Source organism: Pipistrellus hanaki (genome assembly GCF_964339955.1).
Source record: "Pipistrellus hanaki genome assembly, chromosome: 6".
Classification (NCBI taxonomy): domain Eukaryota; kingdom Metazoa; phylum Chordata; class Mammalia; order Chiroptera; family Vespertilionidae; genus Pipistrellus; species Pipistrellus hanaki.
In genome coordinates, this window is record NC_140508.1 from 65847980 (window position 1) to 65860779 (window position 12800).

General features: G+C 47.1%; 1 protein-coding gene across 31 annotated transcripts in view; it reads left to right on the forward strand.

Moving 5' to 3' along the window:
* Positions 1-12800, forward strand: part of ZMYND8 (zinc finger MYND-type containing 8) — a 103809-nt gene that overhangs the window by 51302 nt on the left and 39707 nt on the right. For all 31 annotated transcript variants that reach the window (XM_084887481.1, XM_084887483.1, XM_084887460.1 and 28 more), the window contains 5 exons: positions 1905-1997; positions 3120-3207; positions 6722-6777; positions 8806-8883; positions 9765-9880. In XM_084887481.1, the coding sequence (XP_084743607.1) occupies positions 1905-1997; positions 3120-3207; positions 6722-6777; positions 8806-8883; positions 9765-9880 (431 nt within the window). The remainder of the gene's footprint in view (positions 1-1904; positions 1998-3119; positions 3208-6721; positions 6778-8805; positions 8884-9764; positions 9881-12800) is intronic.

Below are 12800 nucleotides of genomic sequence, written 5' to 3' on the forward strand. Positions count from 1 at the left end.
AGGTTTTATTATAGTTTTCTTGTGACCATTTTCAGGAAGATGGCAGTAAAATACCTTTCTTCTAAAAATACCCCATATGTTATACCATTATAATCAACATATTATGACTTTTTTTTTCTCTACAGAAACTTGAGGATAGAGTTCTCTTTTTCTCACGTGTACCAGTAGCGAACCTTTGTGACTCTTCGGAGTTTGCTTTCTAAATCGGAGTTTGCTTTCTAAGTCCAATGAATCTATAGAAACGTAGAATCTCAGGGTATTTAGTAACACTGTGGTTTAATTTCTTTAAAAAAGGAAGCTTTCACTTTGAGATTTCACATAGTGAAATTTGATATGATGATGATGAAAAAGATTGAGAGTGTGCCATTTAAGTATTGCTAAATTGTAATCTATTTTTCTCTTATTAAAATGTCCATCAATGGGAGCAAAAGTGAGTCACCTCCATTTGGTTAAAAAGTCAGGTGTTTTTAAAACTATGGAGTTTCCTATTTTGAATGACAAGGAATTACTTCCTGTTTTTCATAGGCTGACATATCTGCTGAGGACTGTTTACAAAAAAAGAATAATCATGTAGACTTGTCAACACTGTAGGATTATAAACCACAAAGGATAAGACCAATCGTTGTAGAAAGTTGCCGATTTTTGTGGCAGCATCTTTTAAAAACAATTTTTATTGCTTTCAAAAAGGAAGGTAGAGATAGAAAACATCAGTGATAGAGTATCATTGATTCGCTGCTTCCTGCAAGCCCCCTACTGGGGGTCGAGCCTGCAACCCCTGCATGCGCCCTTGACTGGAATTGAACCTAGACCCTCAGTGCGCAGGCTGCTGCTCTACCAACTGAGCCAATCCGGCTAGGGCTGCAGTAGCATCCTTTAAACTTACAATGGCCACCCATTCATTCTGAATAAAAGGGCTCAGCTGACTGCAAATGGTAACCCACTCAGATCCCTTGCTTGAGTACATTTTGGTATTTATAACTAAAGTAGAGGCCCAATACACAAAATTCATGCAAGGGTAGGCCTTCCATCCCCTGGCTGCTGGCACCAGCTTCCCTCTGGCACCCGGGCCATCAGCAGGCACCCGGGACCCGGGCTTCCCTCCGGAAGGTTGTCTGGAAGGATGTCCGGTCTAATTAGCATATTATGCTTTAATTATTATAGATCGTCTAATCATTTTTTTTATTGATAAATACCACCCTTCAACAAATCAGGCTTATATTTTTAGCTGATTCAAGTAGGGCTTAAGAAAATGGATCAAGATAAGAAACTTACACAGTTCCTGTTGGAGTAACTGGGCTTTTTAAAGGAGACGCAAAATCTCGCTGTTTAAAATTTTCTCCCACGTGCAAAATATCTGCTGGCACTTTGGGAGCTTTACTTATGGCCACAATTTCTAGGTGTGGCCATAGTTCGTCCTCAGTCAGTTTTGATTATGGGTATTTGCCCTGTATTGATAAACTTCGTTCAACGTTCCGGTCTAAAGGAACTGATTGGTAGTTGTTCTTGTCCATCTTAATACAGGGTGGGGCAAAACTAGGTTTACAGCAGTGAGCACGTGAAACACACACTTCATTCTCGTGTTACTATTTACTGTTATTTTCAATTGTGAACTTACTTTTGCTCCTCCATGTGTAAGAAGAACAGGACCTGTTATTTGCATATTATCTTGAAAAGGGAGCAAATGAAACCAGAACACGGCCAGGTCCATGATTATGGATAAGAAGGCAGAATTAGAAGGAAAACTGATTTGGACCGCTCCTCAGGATCGCTCTCTGTGAAAACCTGAGAAGCCTCTTGTCTGAAAAGTTGTTTCCTGTGTAAAGTGCGTTGTTGGTCTTCATGCTCGATCTTCCCCTGCAGTAATGGGCCCGTGTCTGCGTGTGTGCACGTCTTTTCCTTTGTAGACAGACGCGTTCCAGAAGCCTGTTCCGCTGGAGCAGCATCCCGACTACGCAGAGTACATCTTCCACCCCATGGACCTGTGCACATTGGAAAAGGTTGGCCTCCATCAGAGCACCCCACCATTGTACCCCACCGTTGTACCCCGCGGCTGTCGAGATGACCAAGGATCCTCCCTCATTTTTTGTACCCCATCTCAGGATGGTCTCTCTGCATGTCCTCTCTGAATTTTTATTGGGATGGAAGAATTTTTATTCCCTAACTTCTTCTGTAACATTTTTGCAAGGATTGCAATGGAGCGTTGCAGTCCAAGGATAAGCTCCGAATATTACTTGTGCTTGTGATTCTCCACCTGAAAAAGTCATAGCTTCTAAGAAATTGGCGGTTTGATGGATTTCAGCCTCGCCTCTTCTCTCCCTTGCGGAGGTGCTAATGAGAGCAGCAGGAGGGCAAAAGAGAAAATTAAGTGTCTGGGAAACCTTCGCATTAGCAGTGCATTTATGGCTTCATAGAACTTGACTTATTTTTACCGATAAGCGTATTTCTTTAATGCCTGGAGGTGTTTTTAAAAATTCATGCTAAATCTCCATGCTGAAAATGACACTTGTAAACTGATAGATTGTGCACAACATCCTGTGTTGATTTTCAAATTGTTGACACCAAAATCCGGGTGAGGAAAGCATGGGTGAGGGGAAAAACGTGTGTGCACGGATGTTCTTCAAACAGTTCATCCAACCTGCTTTTGGAAAATTGCACACATGCTCATGGTATTCCAAAAAGCAGGCATTCAGAAAAGGCAGGGCTGGAATTCCAGCTTCATACATGAATAGCTTTGGGACACTGCCTACGTTCCTTAACATGTCTATACCTCGGTCCACCTGTCTGTAAAGTGGGAATGGTAATGACTGCCTCATTGAGTTCTCAGTCATGAGGCTTATGGGAGACTATTAGAAATAATAATAAATACATAAGTATATGTTATGTCCTCTCCCATATGAATAAGCTGCTGTAAAATAGAAAATTCAGGTTAGTGTGATACATTCAGGGGGTGCATTTTTATGGAGTTATACATCTCCACTATAACAGCATCTTGGGAAATGAGTAAAAGCATTAATTAATTTGGCACATGACTGCTAAGAAAATTATGTGGGGGCGCAGATGCTGCTGGCTGTGGCTGGTGTGGGCTCGGTGGTGATTACGCCTCTGGCTTGTCTCTCCAGAACGCGAAGAAGAAAATGTATGGCTGCACCGAAGCCTTCCTGGCTGACGCCAAGTGGATTTTGCACAACTGCATCATTTATAACGGGGGTGAGTGCTAGATGATGCCCAGGAAAGAGAGGATGTTGTGTGTGTTGCCCATTCTGCCACTCTTCATAGAAAACCAGGTATGAGAGCTAATACCTTCGGATACTTGTGTAGGGATTGCTGATGTTTGTGAATAGAGGCCGGTGACTATGAGTATTTTACATCTGAGTTGACATCCAAACTGGCTGTGTGATGCTGCTGCCTGTCCTTTTTGAAAAACTTCATTGTCATGGAGTAATAATAACATAAGATAAAAGGTACAGGCTTTATTGTGTACATTCTATATATTTGACATATGTGTAACCACAACCCCAAATAAGATCTAGAATTTTTTCATCCTATTATATTCTCTCTTTCCCCTTTCCAGTAAATCTCGCCTACTCCTCTGTTCTCTGTCACTGTGGATTAGTTTTGCATACTGTAGGATTTCATGTAAATGGAGCCAGAGATTGAATTGGACTCTTTTGTGTCTGGCTTCGTGCATGCAGCATAATATTTTTGGGATTCATTTATGTTGTGTGTGTCAGTGGTTCATTTCTTTTTATTGCTCTGTTTGTTAGTTTTATCAACGTAGAATTTATTTATTCACTCACCCTGTTGATGGGTATTGTGTTATTTTCAGCTTTTGGTTGCTATGAACAAAGTTGCTGTCAGAGTTCTTGCACGTGTCTTTGTGTGGGCAGACGTTTTCATTTCTCTTGGGTAGAAACCTAGACGTGGTATAGCTAGAGCACTGAATAGTTTTGTATTTCAGTTTATAAGCGTTTTTGCCAAACTGTTTTTGCAAAGTGGTGTGCCATTTTGCACTCCTTCTAACAGCTTATATGAGCCTTAGTTGCTTCATATTCTTGTCAGCATTTGGTATTGTTAGTCTTTTTAATTTTAGCCATTCTTTATATATTTTTTTTACAGAGAGGAAGGGAGAGAAACAGAGAGTTAGAAACATCGATGAGAGAGAAACATCAATCATTCGCCTCCTGCACACCCCCTACTGGGGATGTGACCGCAACCAAGGTACAGGCCCTTGACCCAAATCTAATCTGGGACCCTTCAGTCCGCAGGTCGATGCTCTATCCACTGAGCCAATCCAGTTGGGACAATTTTAGCCATTCTTGAAGATATGAAATATTTTTTTTCTATAAGTATATTTTATTGATTCTTTATAGAGAGGAGGATAGAGGGATAGAGAGCCAGAAACGTCGATGAGAGAGAAACATCGACCAGCTGCCTCCTGCACACCCCCTACTGGGGATGTGCCTGCAACCAATGTACATGCCTTGACCGGAATCAAACCCTGGGACCTTTCAGTCCGCAGACCGATGCTCTACCACTGAGCCAAATCGGCTTTGGCAAGATATGAAATATTATGTCATGGCGGTTTTTAATTCATCTTCCTGTAAGGACTAATGGTATTGAGGTTCTTTTTGTGCGCTTATAAGTCATTTGTATATCTTTTATTAAACGACCTTTTAAAATCTTTTGCTCCTTTAAAAAGTTGGACTTTTGTGTTCTATTGTTGTAGGAGTTGTAGGAGAGCTTTATATTCTGAATGGATTGTCGTGGATTTAGAGGATTGAGCCTTCTCGACAGAAAAATCTCCTTGGCATCTTTCTCATTGCCTCAACTTCTCTCCCACAATCCTCTCTGTTTCCCTCTGGCTAGCAGATCGCTCAGTGTCCTGCCCGATCCTGTTTCTCTTGTCCCTGCTGGAACAGGCGTTTCCTCTTTTTCTTAAAGGCTGTTTCTTATTCTTCAGCCTCAGCCTCTCAGTCCTCTGAAGAGTTTTCCCTGGTGAGCGAGACCATATCCTATGTTATTGTTAAGGGCTACCACCGCACCTGCCTTTCCCTGCGGCAGCATTTCTTTCTTTTTATTTTATTTTATATTTTATTGATTTTTTTACCGAGAGGAAGAGAGAGGAATAGAGAGTTAGAAACAGATGAGAGAGAATCATTGATCAGCTGCCTCTTGCACATCCCCTACTGGGAATGTGCCCACAACCAAGGTACGTGCCCTTGACCGGAATCGAACCTGGGACCTTTCAGTCCACAAGCCAACGCTCTATCCATTGAGCCAAACCGGTTTTGACTGCGGCAGCATTTCTTACCCTTTCTGGACGGTGCTGTTTTTATTGGTTTGAGTTGCTTATCAGGATGTAAGCTCTTTAAGTCAGGTACCCCGTCTTGTTCCCTGCATGCCTTTGGGTCTAGCACAGACGTTTAGGTAATGTGTAAGGAAAGACGCACGGATGGTAGAGGTTTACTCACAGCCCATGTTTTGCTTAGCAGCAGGTTGGGGTGCAGGCAGGGAGGAGAGTCACTAGGCATTGAGAATTTAGATAAAGATTATAATAAACTCAAACCTATAAACAAGTGAATGAGGACTGGTGAGACAGGGTTGGCACCTGCTGTGGGGAGAGCAGGACGCTGGGGGGTTGCCTGCCTCTTCTGGTGGGGTTCCTGCCTGGCTGGGCGGGGTTGCCCCTGGACACTCCGTGGCTTGTTGGGCAGAGTTATCAGATCCCCTGAGTTTTCAAGGCAAGCCAGAAACCTAGGTGCTGATGTGTGTGTGTGTGTGTGTGTGTGTGTGTGTGTGAGAGAGAGAGAGAGAGAGAGAGAGAAATCTTGTTGCCAGCGAACATACAATTTTTGAAAATAAAGTAACATTTGAAGAAAACCTGGGTTTCTGACCATCTTGTCCTCTGGTTTAGTGCAAAGGTAAGGGATTTTAGAGTTCTGAGGCCAGACCTTTAACTCACTCGCTAAGGGAGCTAGTGATGTAGCCTGAGCCTTGGCTAACTCAGGAGTGAAATGGGAATATTTATGTCTGCTCCCTATATTATGGCTTCTTGAGGGGTTAACAAGAGAATGTGCTTTCAGGCACTGCGTCCACCAGAGCTACGTAATTCAGTGTCTTTCCCCCTCCGTACTCTTCTTAGGTGGGAGTCTGGGACAGTGGGTAGAGGAGGACTCCTTTCCACTAACTTGAGCCTTTAAAATGTAAAGAAGCACCTACTTTTTACAAATAATTTTTATTGATTTTAGAGCGGGAAGAGAGAGGGAGGGAGAGAGAGAGAGAGAGAAACATCAGTGACGAGAGAGAATCATTGATTGGCTGCCTCCTGCATGCCCCACACTGGGGATCGAGCCCACAACCCAGGCACATGCCCTGCTCTGGAATTGAACCATGTCCTCTTGGGTCCATACTCAACCACTGAGCCGCGCCAGCCTGGCTGTAAAAGCATCTTTCCATATGAATTCAAAACTTGTAGGGAAATGCCACAAATGGCTCATTTCCAGAAAAGCTGGCATCAAGACACAGAGACTGGCCGACAGTTATGGGAGAGTACACACAATTTGACCGGCACGAGAAGCCAGAACCTCCTGGTTTTTATTTAGCCTTTGAAAGTTTCATCGTGGGAGAAAGCAAGCTAAAAGGTTGTTAGTAGAAATAAAATCCCAGGGCTGGGCATAGACATGATTCCATTTGAATTAATCCAATTTTCTTATTCCCTTAGGAAATCACAAATTGACGCAAATAGCGAAAATAGTCATCAAAATCTGTGAGCATGAGGTATGTGTTTCCCGCTGTTGTGTTTTCAGCCCGTCCAGAGTGAGGCGAGGGTGGCTGAAGTGTCCATGTGCATGCTCTCCCAGTGGGTAGCCAGAGTGGTCCTGGCGAGTCCGTTCCTCCCGTCTGCAGGTTCTATCCACGGAGCCAAATCAGCTAGGGTCTGTTTGACATTTTTATGCAGATTTTTAAATCTTCACCTGAGGATATTTTTCATTGATTCTACAGAGAAAGGAAGGGAGCGGGGGAGAGAGAAACATTGATCAGTTACCTCCTGTACATGCCCTGACTGGGGTTTGAACCTGCAACCTAGGTATATGCCCTGACTGGGAATCGAACCTGAAACCTTTTGGTGTATGGGATGATGCTTCAACCAACTGAGCCACCCTGCCCAGGCGCTTTCTGGCGTTGTTTAATCTCCCTGTTGGCGGTGCACTGTGGCTTAGTGGGTTCCCAGGACAGGGCTGTCCTGGGCATGGTGTTATTACTTTGTTCTACCCAGGACCGTTAGAATAGAAGTAGGCTGGGTAGGAAGGTTTCACACCCCGACATTAATTTTTCAGCTGTAATCACAAATTATAATTATGAAATTAATAATTAATTCTTTACTGAGCGCCTGCCATGTATTTGGCGCCTTGCAGGAGGGAGAGAAAGTTAAGTCTCGTGGTGACAGAAGATGTAGCAGCTCACAGGGCAGGGGTGAAGTGTGTGGGTTTTGGAGCCCGGCTGCCTGGGTTCAGCTCCTGGCCCTGCCACCGGCTGCGGTGAGACCGTGGCCATGCTACTTGACTTCTTGGCTCCTCATGTTTTCCATCTGAAACCGTGGAGTCTGAATTCAGATTCATTCCGTGAGCTTCCAGGGCCCTTGGTACTAAGACATGATGATATTTTGGGAAAATGCACTTCTTCAGAGGGAGAAGGAGCCCTGGCCAGTGTTGCTCAATGTTGGGAGCACTGGCCCGGGAACTGAACGGTCATGGGTTCGATTTCTGGTCAAGTGCATGCACCTGGGTTGCAGGTTCGATCCCCAGCCATGTTCGGGGCTCCGGGTGTGTGTGGGAAGCAACAATTTGATGTAATTCATGTGTGTCTCTCACATCAGTCTCTCTCCCTCCCACCCACCCACCCTCCTCTTCTTGTTCTCTGCTCTCTAGAAAATCAATGGAAAACATAAAATTTCAAAGAAAAAGAGGGATAGGAAGTAATATTATTTTCAGGTTGTCAGTAAAATAGGGCAACACGGAATTAACTAATCGTCTGGGTCAGTGGACCGCAAACTGCAGCTCAGGCTCGTGAGCCGCAGTTGGCCGCTCTGTTGGCTAATGAGTTTGGTGACCACTGCTAGACTAAATGTTACCGTGTAGTCCGAAGCTGTGAGGATTAGGCGATTGTGGCATATTGTGTGCAAGGAGGTAAAGGGTGGTATATGACAGTGGTCGGCAAACTCATTAGCCAACAGAGCGGCAAACCGAGGCTCGAGAGCCTCATGTGGCCCGTGAGCTGCAGTTTGCCGACCACTGGTCGGGATGGTGTGAGTAGAGATGCATAGAAACTGAGCCTGGCAAGTTGGAGGCAGGTGGATGAGGCCAGATCACACCTGGTCTTGAAGGAACTGATCAGGTGTTTAGATTTCACTGCTGGTTTCTCAGTTTTGGAACTGTTGACATTTGAGGCAGAAGATTTTTTGTTGTGGGGGACCGTTCTGTACCTCTTAGATCCCCCTGCAAACCACGCCCCCCTCCCTCCCCTTACCCCAGTAGTTCCTGGAGGCGTGAAGCCTCCGTGGGAAAGAAGCACTGGTAGAAGATTCAGATTATGTGTGCAGAGGGTGGCTCTGGCTGCTGTGACTCTGGGGAGTGAGAGGGAGCTGGTATGTATTCCAGGAGAGGTGATGGCGGCCTGGGCTGGGTGAGAGTCTTTCTAATGTGTGACTTTGTTCAGTTAATGTTAGTTGCCAATGTCATCTTGCATTTCCCGAGGGTCTAGCATGCCCCCTGGCGTGGCCCCTTCTAACCTATTTCTGCTTTACAGATGAACGAAATCGAAGTGTGTCCGGAGTGTTACTTAGCTGCTTGCCAAAAACGCGACAACTGGTTTTGTGAGCCTTGTGTAAGTTGGATTTCCTTCGCTTCGTTTATCTGAGCTCTGTGCCCGGATGACTGACTACCCACGGCAGCGTTCTCTCGGTGGCTTGTGCGGCCAGACTTTGGATGGCGTTTTTAAATAATGTTTTTACTGGTGAAGTTATGGCAGAGGGAGAGCAGCGCAGGTGGGAGAAACCTCTTCGGCAGCCGGTGGAGAGAGCGGCGACTGGCCGGCGTGGTGCAGAGAGTGACACAAGTGTTCACTGAGTGTGTCATTCACAAATCTATTTTAAGAGGCTTGGAAATACCTCCTTGGATTACGTCCATGGTCTCTCTAAATATGGTGGTGGGGGGGTCGGGAGAAAAATCACCCTAGTTTCCCTGTGGTTCTGCATGCACCAGCCTGGGGTTCTGGGTAGAGAATTGCAGCTTTGGCATGGGCCGGTGGCGGTGGAATAGTTTCTGTCTCCCCCTGCCCCTGGAGATGAGCCCGTAAATGGTTACGGGTTTAAGGAGCTCTCCATAAAGAACCAAAGAGGCCACTCCTGCCCCTTATCACATGCACATACAGCACCCGTGCAATCCTCCACCTTCACAGAGGCTCTGAGTGCTGCTGCCTCTGAGTTTTGCACAGAAAGGTGGGGGCTCGCTCAGGGCCACCCAGGTAACCGCGGCACCAGCCAGTGTCCAAGCCCCGCTTTGTCAGCGCTTAGTTCCTGGTGTCACCGTGTACCCCCACCCCCGTCTTCGCCCAGGGGACACCGCCTGGGAGACTGTCGAAGCGGTTCTCTTCCGGTTTGTGGCCTCTGTCCCCTCTGCTTCGCTCCATCCCCACGGGCCACGCGCTATGATTTGCCTCTTGCTGCCAAACGCATTCAGACTCCGGATTTTGTTTTCTTCTCCTAGAGCAATCCGCATCCTTTGGTCTGGGCCAAACTGAAGGGCTTCCCATTCTGGCCTGCCAAAGCGCTGAGGGACAAAGATGGGCAGGTGGACGCCCGGTTCTTTGGACAACACGACAGGTGGGCGTTGCACACGGGCTGCCAGCGTGTAGCTCTCCCTGAGCCTTGGATACGGGCGGTGGGTACGAGGAGGAGCGGACGGGGTGGCTCTCGTCGTGTTCATTGTCACGATACCCACCGGTGATCCCGTGGTTTGAAAGTCCTGTCCTGGGCCTGGTGTTGGCCCGGAAACAATGCCGTGGGCTTCAGCTTTTTCAGGCACGTGAGAAGAGAATCTTGCTTTCGTGCTTTTGTTGATGGAAACCAGCTCCAAAATAAGGTTCCATGGTTATTTTGAAGGCTGCTGTTCTTTTTTTTTTTTTCCCCCTGGGGTAAATCGAACTGGTGTACAAATGGGTTTTTAAAATAATGCTTTCTGTGATCAGAAGCCTTTTCCCAGGTTACTGGTAAATGGATCTCCTATTGCTGTCCCCTCCTCTCCCCTTCTCTGAAGCTAAATGAGGAATTATACGGGGGACTGCTCTGGCAGGTGTGAGCCCTCCCTCCCAGCCTCTCCACTGCGAAGGGAGTTACTCCCGTGATTAGCAGTTCTCGTTGGAGCACAGCCCCCCCTGCGTGCTCGAGAGCCACAGGTGTGCTGAGATGAGCAGCAGCTAATATCTTAGCTCCGTTTTGGCGAGTTAAGTTATGATTAAATAAGGCAGAAGCCCTCTGGAAGCCACTTGACAAAAGCGTGGGAGTGTGCGGGGGAGATGGTGTAAAAGTCACAGTGCTGAACGTCACACACAGCCACCGGGCGTACGGGCCATGCAGCTTACGATTTCCTATCGCACCGGCATCGGCCGCACCCCGCTCGCTGGTGAATGTTGCTTATCATCTCGCCAGTCAAAGAAAAGAGTGAATTCCAACGTAACCCACAAAGCCATTGACTAGGAACCCAGGCCCAACCATGTCAGGAGGCGAAATGGAAGTTAGCTGAGATGATGGAGGGTTTGATAGGAGGGATTAGCCTTTACATGATTTTGACTGTTTTTGTTGGAACTCTCTTAAAAATTCCTTTTATTTGTTCACTCAAAGAAATAGGTATTTGGCCGAAACCGGTTTGGCTCAGTGGTAGAGCGTCGGTCTGCAAACTGAGGGGTCCCGGGTTCGATTCCGGTCAGTCAAGGGGATGTACGTTGGTTGCGGACACATCCCCAGTAGGGGGTGTGGAAGAGGCAGCTGATCGATACTTCTCTGTCATCAGTGTTTCTAGCTATCTCTCTCCCTTCCTCTCTGTAAAAAATCAATAAAATATATTTAAAAAAAAAAAAAAAAGAAAGAAATAGGTATTTGGTGCCTGCTGTGGGCCAGGCTGTGTGCTGGATGCTGGGGCCTTAGGATTGGGTAGGCAGACAACACTGTGTCTGCCCATCAACAGGGTGGCATCCCAGCGGGCAAGACTGAGAACACACAATAAACAGGCAGGAACGATGCTCTCGGGTCAGCAGGGGCCGGACGGTGGGGCCCAGTGAAGGTCTGGGTAGCGGGGCCAGAGAGAGCAGAGACTCGGGCGCGGAAGGGCCAAGGCCCATGGCGCCGGGGAAAAGCCAGGATGAGGGCGGAGAGGGTGGTCAGACGTGGGGTTCGGGGGCTGGGCAGTCCCCGGATCACATGGGCTGCTGTCAGGGGCCTGGCTTGTATGTGAAGAGCAAAAGGCCTTGGTGGCAGGTGCCTGCCTTCCCGCCTCTTCATTAGAACATGCAGGTGTTAACCGTCCTGAAGGTTTGGGGCTATTCTTGTTCTGCAGGATAACAATGGGGTAGCCTTAGGATACAGGCCCCTGTGCACCCGATGTTCCCCCACCCCTAGAATCTACTTTCAGCTGAGCCGCTCTGCACGGACCTTTTTCTCCTCCTGACGCCCCCGGAAGGTGGCTTTGGGGCATGAACTTGGCTAGCTCTGGAGGCTGTTTTTTTTCAGACAGCAGCACAAACCTGGTTAGGTTTTCTGGAGCTCCCTCGGTGTCCTCTGCTCCCTCGGGGAACATGCTGAGCTGTTGGGCTCGATTTGGGTGAGGGACGTGCATTGGGCAAGGTGTGTGGACACGCACAGTGGGGCAGGGCCAGTATGCTGTGTTCGTTAGCCCTGCCAGCGGTGGGGGAAGCCACTCCTTCCAGGATGAGCATCCCTCCCTCCCCCAAGATGCCTCTATAGCAGAATGGAGCCACGCTGTCCACAGCTGGCTCTGGGTCAGACCCAGGACCATGGCGGGGAACCGACAGGGAGGCTGCAAGGCGGGGAGCATGCTGTCCCTTTTAGGGGGAGCTTGCTTTCGGGGATGTGGGGCCAAAATGTGAGCTTGACTGGTGTCAGTGAAATAGGTCAAGGCAACAGAGAAAGACATATTACAGACGACTACTTGCCACCATCAAGGCAATGAATACTGGGGCCCGGGAGGCCTTGTGCAAATCAAGGCATGTTCTCAAGTGTCTCATTACGTGCCTTTTGTCCTTTAAAATCTTTTTATTTCACCCGGCCGGTGTTGCTCAGTGGTTGAGCATCAGCCCCTGCACCAAGAGGTTACTGGTTCCATCCCCGGTCAGGGCCCAGGCCCAGGCCCAGGATTTGGGCTCATTCCCCAGCACAAGGTGTGCAGGAGGCGGCCAACTGATGTTGATGTTTCTCTCGTCGATATTTATATCTCTCTCTCCCTCTCCCTTCCTCCCTCTCTAAAACCAATTAAAATATATTTTAAAAAAAACCTAAACACACAACTTTAAATGCTATTCAAAAAATTATTAAAATATATTTTGATGTTTTTTTTTTAAGTAAAAAAAACACCTTATTAAATTCCCACAGAGCTGGCATTGACTGAGGGCCAGCGATGTAGCAGGCACTGTTTTAAGTGCTTTTTTTTTTTTTTTTTTTTAATGTTGCTTTTATCCCCATTTCACTGGTAAGAAAACTGAGGCCCAGAGCTAGGAAGAACCTCCGCTGT